The following is a 27,640-nucleotide window of genomic DNA, read 5'->3' on the forward strand; positions in this document are numbered from 1 at the left end:
CTGGTTTATTTTTTTCCCCCAACCGACTCTACACAATGAGAACTTTTAACGTGTGCTGCAATAGTTTGTTTTGATGCTGGTATGTAAAGGCAGACAGGCAGTAAAAACTGCATCAGTTCTGTGAAATGCACTTGCACACAGTTTCATTGTATCGGTTGCAGCCAAAGGAAGGAACTAAGTGGATGATTTGAGCTGTGGTTTCAGAACATCAGCACAAGCAGCTCCACATGCTGTCAACCTTGGGAACTGTTCATTTCTGTATTTTATTTGTTTTACTAGAAGTAGCAGTATTGGATACTAGTACTATTTATACAAATGTAAATAATATCCCTCATCTTTGTTCAATGTTTCGTCTAAAACTAGGCAACAGATACGACCGCAGCAGAGGTTCAACTGTGGTATTTATTTACTCCTTCTATACAAGACCAGAGAACCACAAACACATATTTATAGGTAGAGAAAACATGCTGTACAGAAATGTGTACACACAAAGAACTGCAGGGTCAGTCACACTATGTTTCACAAAAGTAAAAACAATTCATTTTACATGTCAAACTTGGTTCACAGTTTAAAAGTATACACCATTATACTTTACTGATATTGCTGTATTACACACTTTGGACTTGATTTAATGGGAATGATCTGAGCTTAATGCTAAAACACTTTAAAAGAAGGAAAGAAAGTAAAAGTCTACTATGAGCTTGTTGTCAAATCTGTATTTTTAATCTCTTATTTCATTTATTTTGTGGGAAACTCTTTAAACGCCACGCACTCAGTTTAGTGATGTAGCGAGCGATCACGTGGTGCCTGTGAGCTGATGAAGGCTGTGATACTGAATGTAAACAAAAATATTCACACATTACAAATACGACAATTTTCTTTCCGTTACCAGAGTAAGACTAAACATACAGTTGGTACACACACAGTATCCTTACTCATTAAAATAATTTAGTAGTGCATATATTGTGTTGAAATACAAGCAAAAACAAGGCGCACGTATGTAACAAGCAATGCGTAAAAAGTGATTTGTGCAGTCGCAGTAATTTTTTCCCCTCACAATCAAAATAAATTCTAAATATTAATGAACTGATAAGAATAGAATTAAATAAGCCACACGCTACGCCCTGTTGTCATCTTTGTCAGTTAGCAAAAATACCAGAAATAATATTTGGTTCATAGTATCGTGATACACAACACAAGCTGCACTACCCACTCAACAACTGCAGTTTAAACAATCTGTTTTTCTTCAATTTGTACTTATCTTCACTGAGGTAATGTCCTTAGAAAGTTATAATTTGTGAATTACAGCTGGCGTTAATAGTTGTCATTGTTAATACAGTGATGCTACTAAATCTGTCACTGCTTTACAGTACAGTATATTCCAAGTCTGACCACCAGTCTCCAAAACAGTTTTATAACTTACACATTTTATTACGCAGCAGCCTCGACAGCTGCGATTCTCTCAGGATATCTGATATTTTAGATTGTAGTGTGAGGTTTGCTGGTAGTGCACGTCGGTCGGGGATCACGCTTGGGCCTGGGATTGTTCCCTGAGGAACTCCTCCAGGACCGTGATGATGCTGCAGGCTTCGGGCAGGTCGCTGTGCTCGGCCCGGGCGTTCTGCAGGAGCACGTCCCCGTTTCCGCAGCCCTGCAGGAACTGGCAGCAGCGAAATAGCGCGTAGTGACTCATCTCTGCCTGCCGCACAAAGCGCTTCAAGCTGTTCATGTCCTGGATGGCCTGCAGGGGGAGAGACAAAGTAGTGGGTTTTACAAAAAGGGAAGAGGCGAGGATGGAAAAAAAAAAGGCAACAAGTAAAAAAAAAAAACAACTACAGTCTGTGTGTGTGTGTTTTCCCACCTTAAGTTTAAAGTTCTCCAGAATCTGTCTGAGCAGGAACGGATTGCAACGCTCTGCAGCGTTCAGAAATGCTTGAATCCAGTCATCACAGAAACGGTTACTGACTGAGGGGACAAAACATTTTTATTAGTTTCTCAGACATTACAAAGACAGACTACATACATGTCACAGTGTGTGAGTTACCAGTTTTTGTGAGTGTGGGTGGGCTGGTGGAGCAGTCTATAATCAGGGCAGACTGTGCGTCCTCTGAGATGGCCTTGCACAGAGAAGCGGTCGTGGTGTCTTGCTGGGAAAGTCCCTGCAAACTGGCTGCTTTGATGAACCTGAGAGCATAAAGTGGATGCTTTTTTTCTTCACACTGAACTGCTGAACATGAACAACAGGAAGAAAGACAGACCTGATACATGAGGATCAGCATGGACTTCGTCACCTCACTCACCTGGAAACGTCAGCCTTTGTCCTCTCGTCTGAATTGATGACCTCGACATGTGTGTGACTCAGAGCCTGTGCACACAAGGTTTTAGAGGTTGAAATGAATTAAGCTGGAAACAGACAGCTAAACCATGATTTCAAAACCAGTTCACCCAGAACCAAAGTAACACTCATCTTCCTCCTTGGTGTAATTATGTCAAAATGAACTGAGGTTTCAAGCACCTCGTTGAATCTAAGCAATAAAGAATTTATTCTTCTATGAAGGGCAAAGGGGGTCCAACCTGCTACTACTGAGGTGTACTGAATAAAGTGGTCAGTGAGTATATGTAGTTCCAATACTTTTCAGACGTGTAAAAAGGATAAAGACTGATCACAGACAGTGAATGTGTGGAAACCCTGGCAAGTCTCACTGTAGTTATGGAAACCTGTGCTTAATTCAATTTGTTTTTTTAGCGCCCCACACATTTTATATAAATCTATTAATTGTCTTGAGGATCAAGTGAGGGGTGATTTGATGATAGAAATGATGTAATATTCTTGAAATGAGAGCAAACCAAACCACCTGTGACCGAGGTTTGTTTCTAGAAACACTTTTTGGTAACTGTTATGTAATGTCTTCCTCACCAGGGTTATGTCACAAGCTTCTGATATTATTCCAACACTTGTCTCATGGAGTATTGTACCTATTAAACAAAATTCCTCTCTAGAGCAACTCGCAGTGTTATTCTTGAGTCCTCCATTCTTATCTTAATTATTTATTCTCTTGTATCAGATGAGTGTTTGCTTTGTGAGCACTTATCTTTACTGGACATACTTCAATAAGTAAACAGTGTAGTGGTGAGAAATGACTCACAGCGTGGAGCAGGAAGCTGATGTTGCTCTGGACCAGCTGCACCACTCGATGAATGTGCATCACAGACTCCTCGTACCACTGACTCAGATAGGGGCGCACCTCCGTCTCAAGGTTCTGCAGCTAAACACAAACAAAGTGGGACACGTCAGTCTTGCACGGATAATACTATAACATATTATTGGTACACAGTTACACTGTTATTGCACTGTCATACCTCTGGGGTTTGCAGGCTGCTGTGCAGGCCTTGGACGTACTTATCGAGCTCTAATCTGAATGTGTATGCAGTCAAGGAATTTGAACTGTAACACGGACGCACCACAACAATGCAGTGAAACACATTCCGTAGCAGCAAGGAGGATCACGTATAATAGTCCTGGAAAGCAATTTACTTAGAACTTTGGCTTATTTTATACAAAAGGATATAAATTCAGTCCTTTTTCAGACCCTCCCATAAAGCAGATGACATATCCATTTCCATCGGAATCCGGCTGTTCGGGAGACCGTTCCTGCTCCAGGAGGCAGCAGTAGCAGCCGACGGCCTGCTCTGGAATACTGTCGAGTAAAAATTCAGAATGGTTGTGTTAATAAATGTATACATTTCCACTGCTGAGCCATATTTCCAGTTAAACTTTAGCTTTTCATTAGTATGGTTAAATGAAACGGGCTATATTCACTTTGATATAAATACATAATATGCTTCCACATCATGACCTGCACAAGTCTAACAAACGAGATGAGGTTCAAAACATGTGCTCAAATATCCAGCTGAAGTTAAGCCAGAAGCTTGTGGACTCTGTGTGGATTAGAGAAAATCTTAAATAAATTGAAGCTTGTGCACCCAGTTCTTGTTTTATTTTTAAAGTTCTTAAAGATGTAGCTGTACAATCATTCCACACCGGAAGAAGAACAGTTCAAAGAAAGCATATTGAGTGTGTGTAAGCTTACCACTGCTGTATGTAAAATTATTACCTGAGTTCCACAGTGGCAATGTTGCCCATGCCTCCAAGCAGGGCTCCTTTGCTCAGCCTCCTTGAAATGTAGGTCCGCAGCTCTGGCTCTGCCTCTGATGGCAGGCTGCTGTCAATTAGTGTGAGGCTGTGGGCAAAGCAGAGAGTCAGTGTGGATAAAAACAGCCAGTGCAGGGATGAGAAGTTTGTGGAAGCCACTGAAGTCAATGGAGAGGAGATGGAGAAAGCTGATGACAATATGCAGCACACAACACACAACTGAGTCACATAGTTGTTAAACTTTTCCACACTCTACAAAGACATTCAAAGTTATTTTTATTATTATTTTTTTTTTTTACCAACAGTAGTTGATACATAAAAGTGGAGCCACTGTTTAGATCAGGAGGCACCTTAAGGCCACGTAACTCAGAAGCAGAGTGATGACCAGTTGGAACAAAAACCATGAATGAAAACAGCACTGAATCCATGTTAATCGGATTGCCGGTGGCAGCTCGTGGAAACACTGATGCACAACAAAGAAAGCCAGAGAGAAACCAGGCAAAGCAAGTGGGAGGTAGGCGCTGGCTCCTTCGTTACCTAAAGTCTTCCTGACTGGTTGTGGAGTCTGCTCGTCTCTGGTTCCATGCCACATTTTCCCCAGAAGCCTCAGATCTAAGACAATCGACAGTTTACTCATCACCTGGTTAGAGTTTAATGTATAAAGTGGGCTTTACCCGCATAATAGCATGAGAAGGGACAAATACAGCTAAATAAAACCATAAACGACACAGAGATATCTTTCCTGGCTGTGTTCAGAAATAAAAGGAGGATAAGGGTTATCCACAGTAATAATCCTAAGATTTTAAACATGCTCCTAAATTCGAGTTATCGATGCAAGAAGCAGAACCATAGGTATCATATGGTTGCAGCAAAGCTCTGCAAAGAAGAAACCTAGCAGATAAATAGCCACGGTTACCTTGTGCCTTGATAAAGATAGATGGTGTAGTAGCAGTTCAGCTGAATCTTCTGGCTGTATCCAGCTATTTCTTCGCTGTCAAAGTCATCTCTCTCCTCCACGTCGATTGAATCTTGGAAGGACGAGGTTTGGGAGGCAAACATGCTGCACGGAGAAAGCTAGCAGCGGCTACAGTGGAAGATGACAAGGACAAACTTTATTGTTTAGCTGAGCTGCTTTAATATGAAAAAAAGGACTGTAAACGTTGCAAGCCCTGACTGATATTAACTGAAAGCCAACAAACAACGGCTTCGTTTATGGTCCTACTGCGCATGTCCTCTTTGTACGTTTCCAAATACGTCCGACTTCAAAGTGGTTTGCTGGAAGTTCCTGGGTCCGACCAGGTAAATAAAAGCGAGGGTAACATCCTATAACGAAAGAGCTTAAAACCCATTAAATCTTGCAACGTTTTTTAATATCTTTATTTAATGCCAATGTAACTCTGGCGTCTTTTTTTTAATATATCTTGCTTGTGTTTCTGTTATGATCGGCTTATTTTGCATACTGTGATTCATATAGCTCAATCTTGTAGTTTTGAATTTACTTCATTTTTTAAAATCTGTGTCGTAAATTAATAATAACAGGCTAATAATTAATAATTTGACATCTAGAAATTGATAATTAGGAATTAATATTGTATCCTTAAACTAATTTGTAAATATATTATGCATAATACCTGCACATGTTTATAGTGTATTCTTATTAATTAGTACACCTGTTCACCGGCTTAATACAAATATCTAACCAGCCTATCACGTGGCAGCACATGTGGATGTGGTCAGGTCGACCTGCTGAAGTTCAAACCGAGCATCAGAATGAGGAAAAAATGTGATTGAAGTGACTTTGAACATGTTGGTCTGAGTATTTCAGAAACTGTTGGTCTACACAGCTATCTCTAGAGTTTACGATTCCATAAGAAGGCTGCTGATAATTTAAATAACAGATATAAATAAATAAATAAATAAATAAATAAATATCACATGTATATGAACCTACAGATATGTTTAAGGTAACCAGGTATCGTCAAATACTTTAATAATCTTTAATAATAGTTATTTTGTCCTAACAGGTTTTAAGGTGAGTGTTTGTTTAAATCACAGAGGTGGCCGCAGTGTGTTATGGGATGTTGGAGAGCTGACGCCATCGCTGTGAGGTGTTTTTATTTTTAGCAGGCAGTGAACTGACAACGCTAAAATCATGGGCAGGAAGAAGAAAAAGCAGATGAAGCCTTGGTGTTGGTATCCTTTAGCACACCTTACATTATACTGTTATATTACGCCAGTCGGCACCCGTTTCTATGTCTTGCCAGCTAACGGTTGTGTGAATTAGCAGCTCTTAAGCAACACTTAGCTAACATGACAGTTATTTGTTTACTTGGCATGTGGCTGTTCAGCTTATTTTTAGCGATACTAAATAAAATACATATTAAAAATATCTGTAGTAACTAAACGATATTTTCACCTGGAAGTGCAGCGAGTTTATCATCCAAAGTTTCCTCAGCCGTTATCTCAGGTACTGTAACAGAGATTTCGATGATGAAAAGATTCTCATCCAGCATCAGAAAGCCAAACACTTCAAGTGCCACATCTGTCATAAGAAGCTGTACACCGGCCCCGGGCTCGCCATCCACTGTATGCAGGTGAGGAAACGATAATAATGCAAGTGAAGTGAAGCTAAATCGTGTCTTCGTGCAGTGAAGTTACCACGCTGTACCACTTCACATGTGTAGGTACATAAAGAGACCATTGATGGAGTTCCTAATGCAATACCTGGAAGAATAGATATTGAACTGGAGATATACGGCATGGAGGGTATTCCAGAGAAAGACATGGAGGAGAGGAGAAGGATGTTAGAGCAGAAGAACCAAGGTATTAACACCACAATAATCTCAGGATCCATCTCTTTAAGCTACATGTCTGACTCTGCTCATCCTGATTTTCAGAGACTCAGAAGAAGAAGCAGAACCAGGATGACTCTGATGAATATGATGACGACGATGAGCCCGGTCCCTCCTTTCAGCAGCCTGCTGCACGTCAGCCACAAGCTGGCTATGTCCCCCCTATGACCCAGCCTGGTATGCTTCCTGTTGGATCTGGGACCCCAGCATTACCACCAGGCAGCTACTCAGGTGGGGAACAGATACTTAACTTGATCTGCAATGTTCAAGACTGTTGTAACACTGTAATGGAGTCCTACTTTCTTTTTCATGTCTTAGTTTGAGATGCAAGGAAGGAGCCTCAGCGTAATTTATGTGTAGCATTTGACAGAGATGTATTTTATTATTTTAGCTATAACAGTGTTCATAAATGTTACTTTAGTTGCTGTGCCACAAGATAGACCTGTTTTTGTCACAAAAATAGTGAAAGGAAGAAAGTGTGGTCATGCTAAAAAAAAAAAGAGTCTTCCTTGCACTGTGGTTTGTGTATTCCAGCTGTGTGCTTCGCCTCTTTTTATAGGTTTAAGCTTCTGGGAAGCCTCGTCTCCGCTTTCTTCTGAAAGCATTTTAGGAACTGAAACATCCTTGAAACATCCGTCACAGTGTATAAGGCACGAATTAGAGAAATGAGAAAGGCCTCTGGTGTTTGAATGACTCAATGGTGACCCCATGTGGCTGTTCAACATAGTATTTATGCTTTTTTTTGTTTTGTTTTTTCGCCTTGGTGCAAAATTATCTAATTGCTGGTTCCCAAATACTGAGCCTCATTCCTGTTGTTTTGTAAGTTTACATAAAGTATCAAACATCAAAGATGCTAATTGCATTATGTGTGCAACACATAGCTTGTAGCCAAAACGTGTAAACCACATGGTGTACGTTACATAGACACACATCCCTTCGAGGGTACTGACAAAGGGATTCCTCGGGTCAGAGTCGTAACTATTGTGAGCTAAACCGGTACTCTCTTACATGAATTTGAATGACCTCCTGTGTCTCATCTGAAGTAACTATTTGATCCACAATGGGGCGTAATATATTGTATTTATCAATGAAAACTCAACTTGCATTATAGGCCACATTCGGCACACTTTGATCATAAGTGGGGTAGATCAGTGAAACTCCCCTTTCTGTCAGTATAAAGAAGTTAAACTGCAAACAGAATCCATCAGATTATTAACATTTGAAAAAGCATTGAAATTTTAACAGCATGTCTCATTTATTTTTGCATGATAAAGTGACGTTCCTGTAGTGAATTAAGGAATCTTTCAGCAGACACTTTGGACTTAAACTGTAATAACTAAATGTGACAGAATATGTGTTTGTTTATTCTCCCTCTTTTTTCCCCCTTTTTATTTATTTATTTTTTTACTGTGAGCACGCTGTAAAAAACTGAAATTTCTAGACAGTGAAATTTTTTTTGACTTTTTAAAATCTCCTTCACATTTTCTAAAGCTAACCAATAGACAGGACCTAGAGTCTTTGGCCACAATTCTGGCCACTGGGACTTATTCCCCCGGTGCACATAATGAAGTTGCAGGATCGTGTGTTTTGATATAAGTACAATTTTTTTACTTGCTTCAGGAATTCCCCCGATGATGCCAGGTGTGCCACCCATGATTCCAGCGACGCCCCCTGTAATGCCAGGAATGCCTCCAGGGTAAATCTTTGTAATTCTTAATCAAATCTTTCTATCAGTCAAACCCTATATATTATATATATTGTATATTGTAAACATCATGTTTTCTTATGTATTTAGGATGATCCCAATGGGTCGGATGATGCCTCCGATGATGCCCGGTGTACCACCAGGTAATGCCCTGTTAGCATACACCCTCAGGATCCACTTAGATCTCTGTAACTCAGTTTCATTTATTTCTTTTTAATATTTTTAAATACTAAGTAACACTACTGCAGTGAGGTGTTTGCACACATGGAATTCATTTGTTCTGCTGGTATCAGGCATTCCTCCTCCAATGGGTACCCGTCCAGCCATCACTCACATGCCTCAGCTCCCGCCTGCTGCAGGCGTGCTGCCCAGACCTGCAGTTCCTGCTGGCCCGTCGGTGCAACCTGATGTCACAAAGCCTCTTTTCCCGAGTGCTGGGCAGGTAAAACCCTTGACGCCTTTTTATCGCTGCACAGTTTTCACCTCCTCTCAGCATTCTGACAGGACATTACAGTTTTCTTCAGTAAGAGATGTCTAAGCTTGCACGGGTTGATTAAAAAAGGAGACTTTACCCAGGAATTCTTTTAATTGAAAGACTTTTCTGTTTACTTTTCTTTACTTTTTTCCTGTGCTACAGATGGCCGGTCAAGTTGCAAGTACAAGTAAAGCCTCACCAAGCGCAGACACTCAGTCCGCTTCCCCTAAAGCTCTGTTCCCTAGCACTTCACAAGTATGAGGCTGTCTGCCCTCTTTACTCTGACAACCTGCTGCTTTACAGCTGGCATGCACACAACTGTGTATAGTTTGCTTGTGGCGGGCAGGTTGAATCTCTTTCATTTGCAAAGCTGTTTTTTCTTCTTTTTTTCTTAATTAAAATGTTTAGCTATTTTTTTAATTTGCTTTTTAATTTATCTGCATTCACTCAATATTAAAAATAGCTTCATCACCTTAAAATCAAATGTTAAAGTGAAGAATTATGCGGATATGTATAATATATGGGCTTCTGTTGTTGGGCAAAATATGACAGCATGCTCAGCACTTTATTCGGTTTTTTTTTTTTAGTTTTTCTGCAGATCTAAAGAAACTGGTTTTATTTTAGTCAAACTTTGAAAGATTTCTTATCATGTTACAATGGTGGAGTAAAATGTTACAGATCCATCTTATAGGCTTGGCATTAATATGGTAAAAGCTTGTTTAGTCAGATGAATTAGATATTTGTGCTGCTTTACAAAATTTGTCCTGTAAGGTTTTGTTTTGGTGTTTTAAATTTTAAAATGTAAATTTACAGTTTAGTGAGTATAAAAAAAATCTAGGGTCATAAATTCTCATTTTAAAAAAGAACACATGAAAGAAACACTTTTTGATTGTCATCTATTACGGATACAAGGAAGAGATCAAAGTATTAAACTTTTTGTCTATAGCTGTTCCAGACAAATGCATTTTATTCCTGCTCATGAACGTTATGAATGCCAAGGCTAAAAAGGACCAAATAATCGATATCATTGCAGTAATCTTGGAGTTTGACTAAAATTGACCCCCCTGTGAAATTCAAAGGTCTTTCTGCTGAGTGTCTCTAACCTGCTTTCCTGTCTCTTCCCTCAGAGTCAGCAGACAGTGTCGGGGTCCCCTCACACTCCCCCCTCCACCACCTCCGACCTCGCAAAGCCCACTTTCCCAGCCTACACTCAGTCCTCCACCAGTTTGGCCAGCCCAAATGCTGGCAGCAGTACGGTCTCCAAACCTCCCTCCACAGTAACCAGTAAGCCTGCCACGCTCACCACCTCCAGTGCAACCAGTAAGTTGATCCACCCTGATGAGGATATCTCACTGGTAAGTATTCTAGCTGGAACACTCTTGTTAAAGTAAGTAGTTATGCAATGTGTTTATTTAAAACAAATCTTTTTCTTGTTTTTTTCCTCCCAGCTGAGCTACACATGTCAAGTGTCAAATCACTTTTATTTGCTTTTTTTGTGCCGTAGGAAGAGTTTCGCGCTCAGTTGTCCCAGTACCAGTGCAGTATTCCCCGTCAAGGCCAGACCACCAGTGCTGCAGCGTCAGTGGGTGGCATGATGGCTCCTCAGCAGCACAGCATGAGGCATCCCATACCTGGTATACACTACTGGTAGTTTTAGGCCAACTGTAAACCAAATAATTTAATTTAATTGGCTTCATTTTTTTGTAGTCTTGAAAATGTTTAACTCTATTTCAGCTTTAATTGTTTTAGAAAGTGCTCTATAGATAATGTTTGTAGAGTCTTAAAAGGGCTGCAGTAAAAATTATGTTTTTACCAATGAGCCTGGTCCTTGCAGGTCAGTATGGTGGGCCACAGCAGGGGATGCCAGGCTACATACCTGGGCGACTACCTCCGTATATTCAGGCCCCTCCTGTTGTTCCCCCAGTGTACCAGGGAGGCCCTCCACGGCCAACCATTGTCACGAGACCCCCTGTCATGTCTCCTGGAGGCCACTACTGAAGTCTCCCTCTCTTCAATAGGTTTGGACTCTCAACCCTTTTCTAATGCCCTCAGCGGCTAGTAGAGAAACCAGTATTGGTATTATATTACCAAAGTATACTGATGTTCTGCTACTGAGCTATGAGGAAGAGACATTAAATAAACAGCAAAGACAGGAGCTGTAAACATCCCATGGCATGGGAAATATTACATTGCATCTATCAAAGACCTGTTTGATTTGATTCTGATTGAAACCATCTCTGTTTTGTGGCTTTTTTTCCTTTTCATGTTTAGGTGTATAGAAGTGTAGTAGATATGGTTCGTAGTGTTGTGAAGGCGCTGGAGTTACATGGGCAGTACCCACCCTTTATCAAGGCAAGTTTGATGTAAATACCTTTCTGTTCTAAGCTAAACGGTGAGGCCTTCACAGCACGTAGTGCTGTTGGACTTGTGTCCCCAACTTTGTTTGGTGAGGGCTTCTACTACCTGTTCATGCTCTAACTCTGTCTTTGTGTTGATATTTGTATGAACAATTACTCCCTTAACTCTAAATAAAGGAGGTATTTATTAGTATATGTATGACTGTGAAACTGTATTGTAATGAAATGTTAGATTTTTTTGTGGGATGTTGCTGGGCTGAGACGTCACAACAGGTTTGTACTCCTGGTATAAACTGCATTGTGACTGCTCTTCTGTTATTATGAAGGTGAACAGTAAACATTGATATCTTGTATATGAAATGCAAAATGCTTGTAAATATTGTCTTTTATCTATAGGCAGTCTTTTACTGATGCTCTGTACATGTCACTGATAGAAAGCATTGTACAGGTGCATAGCATCCAGATCATTAAAGGCTGTAGTGCTAAAACCCAGATTTTTCTTCTCCCTGTAGCAATGCCATTGTGGGGAACTGGCTGAGGCCCTGTCTCAGTGTAGCCCTGTTTCAGCCAGAGGCAAGTCTCACTGTTTTCTGTCTTCTCATTCATTATCAGGGGCCCTCACAGCTTACATGCTGTTGGATATCATTGTCCCCAAACTTGCAGCAAGTTTGGTGAAGGTCCTTGTTTGTGTTCTTGTATTTAGGCATCTTTTTCTTTAAACATGTTAACAAACGTAAACAATATTTCATTGTTTGTCATTAAACTATCTACCCTGTCCTCCATTTACTGGTCAAGCTCTTCGCTAGTCTGCCTGAACCCTAAGCCTGGATACTAAACTCAGTCTCAGTATTACTATCCTGATTCTGTTATCATGTCCTGGGTTTTTGAACATTTTGTGTAATAATGTGGAATAGATCAGAGAAAACCACATGTGATCAGGCAGCTGATCATGGTGGAAGTGTTGTACAAAGTGGATCTGTAGTAAATGACCTATGAGAATGAGTATTCCTGTGCAGCCATAACCATGGAACAAGCAATTGCCACTATAGTTCAAAAGGGAAATTGCCATTGCTGCTTTTAAAATAAAAGCAGTCCATGCTGCTTCCATCAGCAAGAGAGGGAAACCACCCTCAGCTTTCTTGACAAGGAATGGCATCACAGCCAGGCACAGAAGAAAAAAGTTTTAAAATGAAACTTGAGTTTCATTTTTAACCAACTTAAAATTGATAATTACTTCTTGGCAGAAGTTTTCTCTGAAATCTTTAGACCAGTGAAGATCTCTGTGGGTGAGACCATCTGAAAAGTCTTTAAAGTATAGAGCTTTCAAATGTGTTTTACTATTATACGGACTATTAAAGGCATGTTCAAGGCCTAAAGGTTCTACAGTAGCATCACCATTTGCAGTTAAAATGTGTGGCAGGATGTTTGAATGAACAAACTACTTTTCACATGGCTTTAAAATGGCTTTACTACTTAATCCTGTTTGTTTTATTAGCTTTCCTCATTTGATCATTTGAATTGAACTATTTACTTAAAGGAGAATCTCTGCCAGTAATGGGTTAGTTAAAGCAGTAAGTACCACAACTATAATTGATTGATGATGTTCGTCAAATTGTATTTGGTATGGCATTTTTTTTTATGTCTGACACAATCGTCTGAAAAAACTGCATCCTTCATAAATCTGAAAGGAATTTTATATTGGTGTGCTGCAATTGTTTTTCACTACTACTAATAAATGCTAGTGAGCATTTGAAAATGATTTCAGCAATATACAGATGTCATTCAGGCAGACGTTATTGGTAAGTATAGTCTTATTATTATTATTTTTAATTCTGTAAACTGTTTACTTCTTGAAGTATACCATTCCATGAAAGAAAATTAATTGGCTCATATTTATGAAATAATGTACTTTGCTTCAGTTTTCAACCTAAAACTTTCAATGTAAAATGTCTCAATTTAAATAAACCAATTCATAACTTCTGATGTATTTAACTTTATTTAACTTTTATTTTTTCTGCACTGGATGTTGAACACTGAGGTTTTCACTAAATAAATGTAAATGCAAATAACATTTCTACATTTCATGATACAAACACAAAATGAATACAAACAGTAAGTTAAGAAAGTACTATCATCAAACATTGTCAAGTAGAAAAAGCAATGCTTGTGGGAAAGCAGTCTGTATTTACATGAACGTCTGTACAAGAACTGTATTGTCCCACATTAAAATTATCTCAGAACACATTTGCAGTCTCTCAAGAATATCCTTTTTTTTTTTTCTAGAAATGAGGCACACTTTGTTTCACCATTCAAAGATCATTTAAAAAAATATGCTAACAACAGAAAAACACAATGTTTAACATTTTTCCAAATGTAAACGCTGTTAAAAAATAGTTTCAGAAATTATTTACAGTGATTCTTATTCTTTTTTTGCATGTTTTTTTTAAACTCTGACTTTTTGAACATTCTTCTTTTTATTTTTGTTATCCTTTATTTATCCAAGTAAAATGTAATTAGGATTAAAAACTCTTTTTCAAGACATTTTTGTGAGCAAATACAACATCACAATTTTACAAGTAAAGAAACAACATTGGTATTCAGTACAGACAAGTCAACACAAACGTGAATCATATGTAATTACCGATCTGAACTACTGTTAGAACAGTACAAGTTTAACTCCATATATCCATCCCAGTAAGGAGTTATATGCACACAATGCTGCATTAATATGTGTTACAGTTGTCATAATTATAAAGATCAGTGGTACATGCAAAAAAAAGGTATTTGGAACTGAAACAATAACAAACTCAGAAAGAAATAACTCATGTTTCACACTGGCCTTATTAAATTTGTAAAATCAACAAATGGTCTCTGTAACTCTTTATAGGTCAAGGTCATGTGAACTACATTTACTATTACTTATTACTTATTGGAGATTTACACTGAAGACATTAGTCCATCACTTGGATGTCACAGGCAACTACACCATCAAATGAAAAGCCCAAGTAGAAGTTGACTTTTTCGTTTCCGTGAGGCAGGGAGGCACTATACCGAGGAACTACTCTGATCTTGCCACTGCTTCCACATCTCACAAACAAGGTTTCATTTTCTGTCCACCCTTCAACCCGTTTGAGAAGTTGCACAACTTGTTTTGTTTTCCATACTTCTCCTCCCAGCCATTTTAGTTTTCTTTCACTTAGAGTGCCTTTAATCTCCTTTTCAATAGCACTTCTGTGAACAATCTTGTTAAGACCTCTTGCCTTTGCCAGAAAGAAGTGTGTCACAATCCTGCTTTTCCTCTGAGACCTTTGTTGGATCTTTTGCTCACAAAGTCTCTGAAGGGCATCGATGGCTGAGAAAAGGGTCTGAGCACCATCAGAACTTACTTCATCACTTGTCTCAGGCCAAAACAGAAGGGAGAGAAGGAACAGAGCGCTTGCTGATGACATGTGTTTCCCTTTTGTCACAAATCTCTTGCTGAATTTTTGTAGCTTTTGAAGAGACAGAAGCTTTGAGGAACCAGGTAGAATACAGTTGAGAGCTATCTGACAAAAGATGAAGTTTGTGAGTTCTGTTGGATCAAGATCATTCCACATCAGGTTTTCTGGGTACAGGCTAAAGATTTTCTCAAGTTTTTTTCCTGCCCTCTCTGGTTTCTTGTCATAAAGTAGTGAGATGATAGATGTAACATTTCCTCCACCAAGCTTGTAGGCCCTCATCTGTCTTTGGAATGGAGAAAGCTTTTCAAGTGGACCAGCCATGTCAATGTCATTGCTTTCTGTTGCTTGATCACTCTCATCTGGTGTAAGACAAAAAAATTCAGCATATACAGCACTCTTTCTTGTCAGCCACTCTCTTGGATTGTGCACTTGCTCTGGATCTCTTGCATCAAGCTCTTCATCCTCTTCACTAATGTCAGTTTGAAAATAGCTGAGTTCCTCAGAAATGCACTCAAGTGCTTGGCTCAAGCTCCTCTGTAAGCCTTTCAACTGTTGATGAAACTTCTGCCAGGGTGTTTTGACCTCTGCTGGTATGTAGTCTGTCAGCAGGTACTGCATCAGCTTTGATTTTCCAGTAGTGTTTGAAAAAACATCTACTCCTGACAGGAATTTTAGGAGCCTGCAGCCAACATCTACTTCCCCATAGTATGAATTGTTAAGGTTGACAGTCTCTTTTTTAGGTGTTTTTTCAGAAGCCCGAAAGGCAGAAATTCCTTTGACTGCTGTGCTTATGATTTCAATTCCCGTTTCAGGGGATGGCTCTTTTTCTTCAAGGGTATCATACAAGTGATAAAACCACCACTTATACACTTGTCCCAGTGTGTCAAGGATAAATGTATCATGTGGTGCAAGAGATTTTGCTTCTTTGGCCCATTCAAGAGCCTCTTCAAATCTATTATAAGTGTAAAGCAGCCGAGCAAGCTGTTGTGCTACACATGCATCTTTTCCTAAAGCTATGTAAGCAGCTTTCATAAGATCAACAGCTTTCTGAACACCCCCTTTATCAACATCACGGACATGCTCAATAAGGGGTGAAAAAGTTGTGTCTTTAGGATCTCCTCTGCTCTTCTTGTTGCGTCTAATGAAAAGAGCTCTGATAAACCTCAGAAATTCATCTCTGTCAAACCTGTGATTGATCAATACCTTATCACTGATGAGATCCATGGCAATATCACTCTGAGGCAAATTAGCAGACAGCTGACTCAGAATTTCTTTTGCCACCAGTGGATGAATAATTCGTATCGATGGGATGTGTGTTGAACTTTGGTTAAGGTGGATGAAAATGAGCCTGGCTTCATCACTTAGATGATCCACAAAGGCATGGTACTGAGTTCTATCCATATATGTTGCAATGCCGAGTAATGCTTCACAGTGTGACACAGATATGTATGAATCTTTTACGTAGCAATTCAAGAGAGCCACGAATCTGATGAGACGAGTTGTGGGTGTTGAATGATTGATTTTATCTAGAAGATTTTTTACAAAGTCTTTAATGTAGCTTCGCTCGTACCCTTCAGTCATCAGTACGAATGTGAGGATGAAGTCAGGTTCAAATTGCATTTTGAGTTGCTCAAGCTTTTTTGAGAACAAGGGCTTCTCTTCTGCAGACAGCTTGTGAGTGACTGCTACTGTTTGAGATAATGATGCTCTGCACATACTTTCTGGATCGTTTGACCGGTTGCAGATGAGCAGGATAAAGCACAACACAGAGGAACTTATCTTTTTAGTTGCAATAACATTTCCAAGGTGCCCTCTGAGGTCATTGATGTAATCTGGATTGTGGTCCTCTAGCAGGAGGAGCACTGGGAGACAGATATTTTTGTCATTTTCATCATGTTCCCTCAGTTTCACTGCATGTTCACACACAGTTGTGATTTCCTTACCCTGCTTAACAACTGCACATCGCACTTTATTTCTCCACCTCCAAAGGATCTGCCGTGCTACTGTACTTCCACCACTACCTGGATGATGGTATATGTTCACACTCTCTATGGGGCGTATGGCTTTGGGACGATGTACTATATTTTCTAGAATGGTATTTGCTTCTTTGTAGGCATCCCTCTCTATAATCACCCCACACTTGTGTTTATCAGCAAGCCAGAAGTTGATCCAGTTGATCTTTCCACCTCGATAGAAGTAGCTCTCAGTTTGTTGGATTTCCTCCTCACTCATGATCTCTAGTTTTGTATCATTGCACTGATCAACACTGATGATTTCCAAAGAATCTAGCATAGCCTCTTCAACTGACTTTAGGAAGCACAGGCCTCCATTTGGGACTGGTAATGTCCTTGTGGATTGATTTTTCAATAGTTGAATGCTTTGAACTGTGGCATCCACGTGACTCAGTGGCATTTCAACAATGCTGATTTCTTTGAGATCAGAAATCGGGCAAGACACCTGGGCAAGACTTGACCACTTCTTGTAGTTTTCCTTTGACTCTGATATGACTGCCAAAAATTCATGTCCGCTCATTTCTGAGTAGAATTCATGGAAAGTCTCAACAAGTGGCTGTTCAACATCGGACATGAGCAGGAAAAGGACAACAAATGAACGTCTGGAAAGGATGTCATTGCAGATGAGTGACACTGCTTTTTTCAGTTTCCTTTTTCTTGTTTTGATCCAAGTTTTCCCATCACAGGGTTGTTCTCCACCTGGGAAGTTGTTTCTTCCATTGCAGAAAATCCAACTTATTCTCTCAGGAAGTTGTAAAGACTTTTTGATGTCATCAATTCTCTTGTCTTTTGCATAGTCATCAAAAAAGTGAAGGTTTACCGCTTTCTGTTTCTTGTATTTTCCACAAAGACCAGATGTTTTTGAATCTGGGTCAAAGTCAAACACACAGAATAAATTCATGTGAACTAAGAAGCTTATGTTGTCAAGATGCGCTGGTTGAAATTTGTTTGTTACAACAATGTAAAACAGAGAGTTGTCCATGTGCTTTTTCCCACATGTTAGGAGGATAGCAAGTTTCCTCTTTTGATCCTCGCCAAAGTCCAGAGTTGTTTCATTGCTTGTAGATTCTGCCTCCTCTCTCTGTTGGTCTTTTTCTCTCAGTCCTTGAATGAAAGGAACAAGGTCGTCTTCAGGTACACGTGGTGTGTTTGCTCCAACTCTGTAATAGGGAATTTTCTCTTCACATTTGACTTTGTTGTCTTTTTCAGAGAATTTAGGAACACCAACATAGTAAAGCTTATCTTTTACAATGCTTGCTTTTGGGACAATGTCATATTCAATGACCCATGTGTTCCCACTACTTTCCTTGTCAAGCACCTCAATGAATCGCGGGTGCCTTATACAACTCCTGGCATCACTTTGTTGATTTGACCCTTTGAAGCACCTTTCAATGTAGTCTAATGCATCCACAAAGTCTTCTCGATTGTTTGCAGGTATCCCGATGATTTCTCCATGTTTGTGAGTTCCTTTGACTTTATCCATGATGCCAAAGTGAATTGTCCCATTTGCTCTCATATTCATGCATGCGCATGCAAATCTTAACACTTCACTGGCTACTTTTACTTGTAACCTCTTTGAGTCTAGTTTGTATGCAATCTCAAGCGACTTATATTCATGGCATGGAACCATCATGTTTTCAGTCCCTGTCTCAGGAGGAAGCACATGATGTTTCACGTACCTGAAGTCCTTTTCATCCTGGTCAAATTTACGATAGTCACAGGAAACCACTTCTGTAGTGGATATGTTATCATTGCTCTCTGTAGGAATATTTTTATCCTTTGCTCCGTCACATAGTTCTTGTGATGAAAGCTTTGGTTCTTGTTCTACATCTTTAACAGCTTCCTTTTTGCCATCTCTACTCTTGCCAGATGAATCGCTTGTCTTTTTTATTTTCTGCTGTTCCGGTATTAAAAGTTCATCTCGTTTCTTCAGTAGGTGTTCAATTTGGCCACTTTTCATTCCAATTGTTTTGTTGAGGAAATCCCGGTCTACAGTTGTGAGAACTGGTCCTGTCACTTCCTCCTCCATCATTTTTCCTATGTACAATTCTTTTATTCCAATGGATTTCAGCCAGGAACTAACATGAGATTCTGTCCAGCTGTCATATGGAAGCTCACGCCACTCTGAAACAAAATTTTAAAATCAGTTGTGTTATTTAAATTAAGTTAGTTAAATATAGGTTAATCATAAAATAATAAAGGTTATAATGATTACTCCCATCAGTGTCTTCTTGTAAAACAATTTGAAATAATGTTATACTATACTAAGCTTTAAATGTGGTTGGTAGAATTTTTTTTATTTTTTTTTACATATAATAGATTTAGATAATAGCATTGTGCTCATTCTTAAGAAATCTGAAAAATAGAATAACATCAATCAGTGATGATTATTTTTTATTACTTATTGTTGGCAGGGTTGAGGTTATTATTCAAAAAAGTAATATATCATATATTGATGATGGAATTTAAAATAATTTTAAAAGTAATACAGTCGATTACCTATGGACTGTATTACTGTACGTATAAATACTTTGTCACATAATTGTCAGTCAACAACATAAATTCGTAGGATACAGACTCACATTTTGTACATACACTCAGCTTTAATATCACTCTCTTTTCTTGGCTAGCTTTATACCAGCATGTTGTCTGTGCAGATGTTTGTAAAGAGCTTCACATGTGTTGGCAGTTGTTTTTGTCTTGAATACAATTTGCACTTTACCTCTATTCTCTTTTTCATTTGTGCAATAAAAATAAGAGTAATATTCATATCTCCACTCGTAAAAGGTTGTAGACCATGCAAACATTTTCCTCCCACTTACTTGCAAACTAACATCAGCTGATTGTAACAAGTGCACAGGTAAAAAAATGTTTTCTTTCTGTACAGATAACTAAAGAGCCCTTGTAACGCAATTAACTATTATATCTGCAGTGTTGGGAAGGTTACTTTTAAAATGTATTCCACTACAGATAACAGAATACATGCCCCAAAATGTATTTTGTAACGTATTCCGTTACATTACTCAATGAGAGTAACATATTCTGAATACTTTGGATTACTTAATAAATTGTCATGCTTTTTACAACTACATGAATGTACTATTGCTGTGCGATTTATTACTTTTGCTGAAGGTTACTTGCCATACCAATACCGACTATATTTTTAAATCTTAATATAAAATGAGTAACAGTAGGGTGGACATTTGTTAGGATGCCTGGGTCGTTGACCCAGGGTTTTTGAGTTTATTATATTATTTATAATTTCTAGTCTTTGGGTTTTTGTTAGAGTCATGTCTTATGGTTTGTCTCTGTGTAATCCTTAGTTGCTGTCTCCCCTGTCCACTATATCCCCGTGTCCAGTCAGTGTCTGTGTCTGCCCTGGTCCCACGTCTCTGTTCCCTCTGTTGTAGTGCCTGCATGTGAGTCTGTGTCTTTTGTTCAGTCTGTGTTATGTGTTTCCTGTTTTACTTTGAAGGTCTCTGTCTTATCTCAGTGTGTTCAGTTTACGCTTCCTTGTCTCGTCAGTTCTGATTTGCCCCAGCTGTGTTTCCCTCCTGTTGTCCATTCCCTGATTGCTCCCTCTATGTATTTAAGCCCTGTGTTTCAGTTTGTCATTGTTGCGATCTACTCTTATCTACCCTCACTTATGCTTTGTGTGTTTTGGTTTTCCCTGCCTGCGTTATTGTTTGTACTTTGGAGGTTTGTTACTTTGAGTTCAGCATTAAAGCTGTTTTTTTGAGTTCACGTCTGTCTCCGGAGTCTGCACTTTGGGTTCTTTTCCTGCCTGCACACAGCCGTTTTATAACAACATTAGGTAAGGCTGCACTTTTTGTAGCGATCTCATATATAAAACTGGTCCGCGGCTCCGAACCTTAAAGGCATAAAACCGTAAAGGAACCTCTGGCTAATACATCGGGTTCGTGTCGGGCTCGTAGCCGAAAACTAGCTTTACTTTGTTGTGTGGGTCAACTTTGCTAGTGAGAGACAGAGAGAGGCGTTGAAAGGCTGCTCCAACGGAACTTATTGTTTCGGAGGAAAACACGAACACAGTGTACAGTCGAGTCTTAATAGCTTACTTACAACTGGGCTCGTCAGGCACACTTTTTGGCTGCAGTGGTTATTATTATATTTACATGCTTCCAGCTCCCGTTTCTACTTGGTGACACCTTGTATTTTTTTTTAACTTTTTTTTTCTCCCTCCCTTGCGCTCACAGACACAAAATGGCAGTCCATTCTCCCTGCAGCACGGACTGCACTGCCCAGCCCATGAGGCTACTTTCTTTAGGGCTATGCCTGAAACACTCTGCCTATTGCCTTCATTTTAAATCTTTTTTGTGAATAATTTTTAAAAATATTTCTTCACGTCATTATGCGGGCTGCAAGTAGAGGTTACATGGGCCGCGAGATTGTACTATATAGTACAATCTGATAGTAATACATTACTTATGAATGCATTACACTCAACAGTGATTAGCAAAACTACCTTATTCTATTAACAGAAAGAAATGCCATGCTAATTTGTATCATAGATCCAGCAATCCACTAAAAAAAAAACTGCACTGAAGGAATCTTTACAATGTTAAAATGTAGATAGGCCCACAACATCATCAGTCTGTAAATAATTAGGTATTCAGACAAGCAAGCAATCTCTTAATAATATCATGCTTCCCAAAATTGAACGAGGTGCCGGAGAAATTTCTCCATGCTATTGTGAGACTAAAGCCAGAAAAGGAACAGTCTTTTTCAACACTCACCTATTCTATATTCAGAGTGGAATATGGCACTCTGCTGATATGACTAATCTTGAAACCCATATCAGATGTGTAATTGCACCTGGGTGTTTTTCTCTTGTTTGCCCTCTACTTGAACAACATACCACCACCCGTGAAAGGTTCGGAGCACAGCTTTTACTTTCAAGATAATATTCTCTGCTTACACTTTCACAGTTTTACTGCTGTTCAGCAAGAAGTTTGCGACTGTTTGCAGACAAGCTGACATCTTTCATGCAAACTACGAATGACCGCGCCAGCTTGCTAGTGATTAAAGGAATTGAAAGGAAGTGTAGAATCACATGCCTCTTTGCGACCAATTTCACATACTGACTGCCAGCATTTAAATGTGACTGCCTGAATTGATCGCACACACTCAAAACAGTGATTGCAAATCTACCAGATGCAATGCAGCACATTTAAGAAGCAGCGCTCTGCTCTGGAACATAACTGTTAGAAGGAATTTAACTATCCTTTTCTACCTATATCAGGCCTTTATTTCTAACCTGGTCTTGTGATATACATTTCATACTCACCAATTTCTGAGCTGCTGCTTTCCATTTTTGATTGTTTCTATGAATAGCAAAAACATTAAGTTTAATATTTACTACGTTGTATTTTCTAATAATTTGAATTGCACAGGTGCAGTAGAAGATTACACTTACCACATTCACAAGACTATAGAACACCAGTATAGTTGATCATCCCTCTTTCAGTATTTCTGCTGGCGATAAAGTCAGCATGCTCTCAGTTTTGAAAATAAAATGTTTGAAAATTACATTTATTCAAAAATCAGTTTTGTTGATATACACAGATCAGGCATAACGGGTCAGGGTAATGGGTGGCCAAGGCTCACCAGTACATGTTGGCAGTGAAGGCTGGTCCATTTGGCAAGACGAATAGACAAACTACTGTAGGTAAGATTGCTAAAAAGTTCACGCTATTTCTGATAGGATGTCAGAATACACAGTGCTTCAGTTTGTTGCATATGAAGCTACATAGCCACAGACCTGTCAGGGTGCCTGTGGCGGAGGTGTGGTCCCGGGCGCGGCTGCAGGGGAGGAGTGGTGCAGTGAGCTCAACGGGGTGGTGCTGGAGAGGCAGGTAAGAACAGCTCATGGCGTTTGGGCTGATGACAGTTTCCTTCCCCTTTTTAGTGAGAGGAGAGAGGAGCGGAGGGGAAGCTGGGATCAGCTGAGACCGGAGCTGTCCAGACTACGGCCTGTCACAACAAATGAAAACTAAAAATAAACGTGGCATCTGGCATTAAAGAACTGTGTGGGTGTGTACGTGTGTGAAGTGCATTTCACAGTGCCCATACTGACTCCTGTTCACCACAGAGAAAGTGCCAACAATGTGCATGTAAGCATCAGAACTAACCATGGATTAATGGAAGAAGATGACCTGGTCTAATAAATCACATTTTCTTTTACACCACGTGTATGGGTGGGCATGTCACTTACCTGGGGAACACCTGGCACCAATATACACCTACCTAAGCATTTTTGTAGACCATGTTCACTCTTTCATAGGAACAGGAGTTTTCTCATGGCTGTTGCCTCTTTCAGCAGTATAATGTGCTCTGCCACAGAAATGGTTCAGGAATGGTTCGAGGAGCACAGCAATGAGTTTATGTTGGCTTGGCCTCCAAAATTCCCATAGACTAGTATCTGTGGGATATGTTGAACAAACAAGTACAATCAATAAAGCCCCAACCTTAAACGTGCAGGACTTAAAGAATCTGTTGTTAATTCTTGGTCTTGGTCCCAGATACCACAGCACACCTTGAGGGGTCTACTGGAGTCCATGCCTCTATAGGTCAGGGGTGTTTTGGAAGCAAAAGGGGGACCAACAGAATATTAGGCGGGTTGTCATAATGCGATACCTGATTGGTGTAGGTCTTCAGTTTTATTGACCATAAATTAAACTGTTTGCTAGATTATGTAGTTGTTGTGAGGTTTTTAATGGTCTCAGACAAGCATAAAGGATAAATAGCACATGGTGTCTGTTACTGTACTGAAATAAATTAATTTCCTTCATATGAATGCAATTATTTTTCCTTCAGTACACATGGTCTTGTATCCAATGCAGTGATTTTCAAGTAAGTACTTAGATGAGATAATTCATTTAAACAATCCAGTTTGAACAGTGCTAAAAGAATAAATTATGTCTGAATTTCTGAACACTGTTATTCGGTTCAATGTGTTAATCATTTACTTGAATATATACTAGTCTGCCAGATCCACCCATCCACCTGAGCATGTTTCCTCATAAATGATCAGTTTCTCTGTTCATGCATCAAATGATATTATACAGGTTAAGTTCAAAAAATCGCTTTCTCCAGTAATGGATTTAGAGCAGATAATCACCTTATGATTATTCAGCAGTAGCTCAAAAACTGAAGAAAACCATGAATAAACATATGAACATTACCTGATACTGCTGAAGTGAAGCAGAGCAAAGTTACAGAGGTTTTATTAGAGACACAGCTAAGCGTTTTGCAATATGGCATAATTTGCAAAAGTTTACATTTCTTCTGTATTGAACAACAGAAATTAGGCTTTTTTTCATAGGTCATTTTGGGGGAAAAAACAAACAGCTGCCAACAGTGCTGTGAACAATGGTAGACTGGTGCTTAATAAGCAAGTGAATAATGCAAACAAATTGAGGTTTTTGATGGGAAACTGTTCTTGAAGTACACTGAGAGAGAAAGAGCTGAGCAGGAAGTGTGATTTTATCATGGTGGAAGGAAAATAGCAAAAGTAAGAGGGAATTAATGACGTTGTTTTTCAAATGTGAAGTGTAGTTTTGATCTTTGAACCATTTACCTGCTCTTTACTCTTTAATTAAGTTTGCTGTTTAAGCTGTTTGGCAAATGTTAAAATAGTTTTTTGAGATTTGTGCAGTTGTGGGTTTGTGCTGCACAAAGCACTGCTTTAGCCACTCCTGTGTTTGTGATCCTGGGTGTGTCTTTTTTGACTGCATGCATAGATAGGACTACAAATGGAAGTGCAGTAATAGAAACTAAGCAAGAAATTGAAACTCTTGTTATTCTCTTGTTAGAGTTGAAATGCTTAACAAGAAGTGTTTTCATTCAATTTGTTTCGTGGTTTTATACATTTATTAGTATGTTGTAATTTTTTTTTCACACTGTGAAATTTTAAAAATTATTTATTTTATACAATTTTTTCATCATTTAAATTTCCAAACTGCCTTTTCTCCAGTAACAATTATGGTGAAATTTTAGTTGTTCTTTTGTGTGATTGCACACTGCCCATGAGAGGACCACTTAGTAAGCAGAAGTTTCAATTCAGTTTTATCTATACATTACCAAATTACAACAACAGTCATCCAGAAGCGAGACTGTTAGTCACAAAAATGGTGGACAGAAAGTTATTTTCCAGTCTGTGAGATGTCGGCTTTCAGCACCCAACGGCATGTCCGCGTACGTGCCATTGGGTGAACGGGATGGTCCGCGCTTTTTGTTGACATCTTTTTGCGGAATCCGTTTACCTGCTCTTTAATCTTTCATTAAGTTTGCTGTTTTAGCTGTTTTCTGACCTTTAACCTGAGATTCTAGCGTTTCTGGCAAAATACATTTATATTTAAAGGATTTAATGAATCGCGATCGCATTATTAAAACTAAAATCATTTTGAATCAGGAAATAATTTTTTAACCCACCGATAGTGAATACGAATACGCATATATGCTGACATTACAGATGTACTTACCTAATCTGATCAGCAGAGTTTAACACCCCGCTTCCTGGACCAAATGCAGATGTGGGTTTGTGCTGCAGAAACAACTGCTTTGGCTACTCTCGTTTTTGTGATCCTGGGCGTGTCTATTTTGACTGTACACATAGATGGGATTAGGCACTACTAAAAAACGAAACTGCAGTAATAGAAACTAAGCAAGAAATTGAAACTTAGGTATCCTCTTGTTAGAGAGTTGAAATGCCTCACAAAAAGTGTTTTTTAATTCAATTTGTTTCGTGGTTTTACACTGCATGATCGTTCAATGGGTCCTTTGTGCCGACCTTTTCAGTGATCATCTCTGCATCGCCTACCAGTTAAACAGTCACATGATTTATAACTGAGGAAGTAATAAAGGTTAATGGCATTTTATGAACATCATAAATTCTGATATATCATAATTCGATAATAATCAATAATCATATGCCCCCAAAAATATGATCATAAATATATGGTGATTGAGTAGGAAGATGAATATGATGTTTGAGATTAAAATGATGGAGTAATAAGTCATAATGGTGTGCTGTTGTCATTTGACGCCAAAAAGTTTACTTTTTTTGACCAAAAATGCCACCTTTTTAGACAATTGTTTTTGTGGAACTGTGTGTGTGAAAATGTGTTATACCATAATAAAAATAGCCTGTTTCAGTTTTACCGCTGTTTTCAATAAATTGCATGCTCACTTCCATTTCTTCTCGTTGCATGTTGAAGGTCTACTTGGAACCTTGTTAAGATCCAACGATGCAAAATATGGTTTGTTTGTTTGTTTGTTTGTTTGTTTGTTTTGGTTTACCATTTTTCAAGTGGTCTTAAACTGATCGGGGCTGTAATAAAGAGCTGTTTGTTCAATGGTGATGATCATCATGAGTTTGCAACTACATGATAAGCACATCATGGAACCACCAAAAAGGCAAAAAAAACATCAGCAGTTTGGGAGCATTTTGACATATCTCACAAAAATAACATACGCCTCCTCAAATCAATCTCAGAGAGGATGGTTAGTTAAAGGTGTATGTGTGTATTTTACACAGGGCCCCTATTATCACAGCAGGGCTGCTGGTGTACATGGAATGACCAGCAGATAATTCATGACACATGAAGGCCTGTTACCACCATGAGGTAGCTGATGAACAGGTGATGAACGGAAGGCTGAGTTGGTCTTAAATGTCATCCTGCTGATTGCCGTTGATGGGTTACAGGTGGAAAATGCAGATGTGGAACCTTCACGGATGGACACAGGAAAACAGGGACTAAGCTGAAAAACACCAGACACTCATTCGGATCATAACACCTTTAAATCTTCACCATGCCAGGTAAGAGAGGGAGAAAAGGCTCTGAAAATCATTAAATCATAAAGTGCCCAGACTAGCAAGCAAACACCATTTCAGTGTAATATGCCGACAACTTATTCAGCTCCTGGTAATGATGTGTTGATCACTGACAAGTTTTTACTACTTTTTACAACTTATACCTAAAACTAGTATATCCCAGTAGTTCTAGGTATAAGTGGTTGTACTTTGTTTTTCTTTTTTGTTTCTTTTGTTGTTTTTCTTCAGAGGATTAATTAAACAAAATGTTACATCCCCCAGGAGGATGTTGGTTTTCTTCTTTCAACTAACTCCTTATGTTTTGTCTAGGCTCCACCTCCTCTGTCCTGATTGGATGCTGCTCACAGAATCCAGCTATTTGTCAATCAGCAAAGCACTACTAAAGGCTTGTGGAGCTGTGTTTCTGGGCCCTCTGGCCATTTTGATTGCCGTACCCGTGCAGGCTTGCATGCCTCTTGACTTGTATGTGCTTTTGTGTTTTCATGTTCACACTGCCTGTCGGGGAGAGCTGCCTTTTGTTTTGACACCCTGCTTTCTCCTGTTTATGTGTTGTTAGGTAGGTTATGGTTATAGGTTGTATATTTTGTTTTCTTTGGAGTTAGGTAAGTTTCTTTTATTTTCATATCAGGAATGTTTTGTTTGTTATGTTGGCCTTGGCTCTCCCTGAAGTTAACCCTCATTCTGAACCAGAATTTCAATGCTAGCATGAAATAAACCTTTTAAAATTACCATCTTGGCTCCTACTTCACTATTTACCTCTGTTAGTCCCTTCAAACCCCCCAGACCAGCCTGG

The 27,640-nt window shown here is 39.1% G+C and overlaps 2 protein-coding genes and 1 non-coding gene across 11 annotated transcripts; 1 reads left to right on the forward strand and 2 right to left on the reverse strand.

The window, feature by feature from the left end:
* Positions 1 to 383: 383 nt before the first annotated feature.
* Positions 384 to 6,758, reverse strand: lg4h17orf75 (linkage group 4 C17orf75 homolog). 3 transcript variants are annotated; one of them, XM_076883119.1, is made up of 11 exons: positions 6,570 to 6,758; positions 5,070 to 5,237; positions 4,691 to 4,765; positions 4,116 to 4,241; positions 3,568 to 3,698; positions 3,361 to 3,419; positions 3,147 to 3,266; positions 2,301 to 2,365; positions 2,045 to 2,184; positions 1,862 to 1,965; positions 384 to 1,741 (listed from the first exon to the last, which is right to left on the reverse strand). In XM_076883119.1, exons 2-11 carry the CDS (start codon positions 5,210 to 5,212, stop codon positions 1,526 to 1,528), a joined length of 1,179 nt encoding a protein of 392 aa, XP_076739234.1. In that variant the 5' UTR covers positions 5,213 to 5,237; positions 6,570 to 6,758; the 3' UTR covers positions 384 to 1,525. The 3 variants fall into 3 exon arrangements, with proteins under 3 accessions (XP_076739234.1, XP_076739233.1, XP_076739235.1); XM_076883118.1 differs by lacking the exon at positions 6,570 to 6,758 and having other exon boundaries at positions 5,070 to 5,396; XM_076883120.1 differs by lacking the exons at positions 4,691 to 4,765; positions 6,570 to 6,758 and having other exon boundaries at positions 5,070 to 5,397.
* Positions 6,198 to 27,576, forward strand: LOC101468106 (BUB3-interacting and GLEBS motif-containing protein ZNF207). 6 transcript variants are annotated; one of them, XR_013098329.1, is made up of 15 exons: positions 6,198 to 6,346; positions 6,621 to 6,747; positions 6,838 to 6,976; positions 7,051 to 7,236; positions 8,626 to 8,701; positions 8,801 to 8,853; positions 9,004 to 9,152; positions 9,348 to 9,440; positions 10,313 to 10,540; positions 10,690 to 10,819; positions 11,020 to 11,203; positions 11,457 to 11,537; positions 12,055 to 12,115; positions 26,719 to 26,832; positions 27,157 to 27,576. XR_013098329.1 is itself a non-coding variant. In XM_004558434.5 (11 exons), exons 1-11 carry the CDS (start codon positions 6,306 to 6,308, stop codon positions 11,181 to 11,183), a joined length of 1,386 nt encoding a protein of 461 aa, XP_004558491.3. In that variant the 5' UTR covers positions 6,198 to 6,305; the 3' UTR covers positions 11,184 to 12,324. The 6 variants fall into 6 exon arrangements, 1 of the variants encoding a protein (XP_004558491.3); XR_013098327.1 differs by having other exon boundaries at positions 11,020 to 11,537; XR_013098328.1 differs by having other exon boundaries at positions 11,457 to 12,115.
* LOC101486431 (uncharacterized) lies at positions 13,522 to 25,593 on the reverse strand. Of its 2 annotated transcripts, XR_013098332.1 has the most exons (6): positions 25,496 to 25,593; positions 23,259 to 23,433; positions 22,774 to 22,985; positions 22,429 to 22,484; positions 22,300 to 22,336; positions 13,522 to 19,118 (listed from the first exon to the last, which is right to left on the reverse strand). It is a non-coding gene; the product is annotated as an uncharacterized LOC101486431 (transcript). The 2 variants fall into 2 exon arrangements; XR_013098331.1 differs by having other exon boundaries at positions 22,774 to 23,433.
* Positions 27,577 to 27,640: the final 64 nt, after the last annotated feature.

Source organism: Maylandia zebra, linkage group LG4, assembly GCF_041146795.1.
Source record: "Maylandia zebra isolate NMK-2024a linkage group LG4, Mzebra_GT3a, whole genome shotgun sequence".
NCBI classification, from domain to species: domain Eukaryota; kingdom Metazoa; phylum Chordata; class Actinopteri; order Cichliformes; family Cichlidae; genus Maylandia; species Maylandia zebra.

What these genes read in the sequence shown, in the direction of transcription:
- lg4h17orf75 (XM_076883119.1), bottom strand. Translation starts at nt 5,212, where the DNA reads ATGTTTGCCTCCCAAACCTCGTCCTTCCAAGATTCAATCGACGTGGAG. An exon ending in ACCAGTCAGGAAGACTTTAG is followed by an intron (nt 4,242 to 4,690) that starts GTAACGAAGGAG and finishes CTTTGCCCACAG; the next exon opens with CCTCACACTAATTGACAGCA. An exon ending in TCAGCTTCCTGCTCCACGCT is followed by an intron (nt 2,366 to 3,146) that starts GTGAGTCATTTC and finishes TTGTGTGCACAG; the next exon opens with GCTCTGAGTCACACACATGT.
- LOC101468106 (XM_004558434.5), top strand. Translation starts at nt 6,306, where the DNA reads ATGGGCAGGAAGAAGAAAAAGCAGATGAAGCCTTGGTGTTG. An exon ending in CAGATGAAGCCTTGGTGTTG is followed by an intron (nt 6,347 to 6,620) that starts GTATCCTTTAGC and finishes CCGTTATCTCAG; the next exon opens with GTACTGTAACAGAGATTTCG. An exon ending in TGTTCCCTAGCACTTCACAA is followed by an intron (nt 9,441 to 10,312) that starts GTATGAGGCTGT and finishes CTCTTCCCTCAG; the next exon opens with AGTCAGCAGACAGTGTCGGG.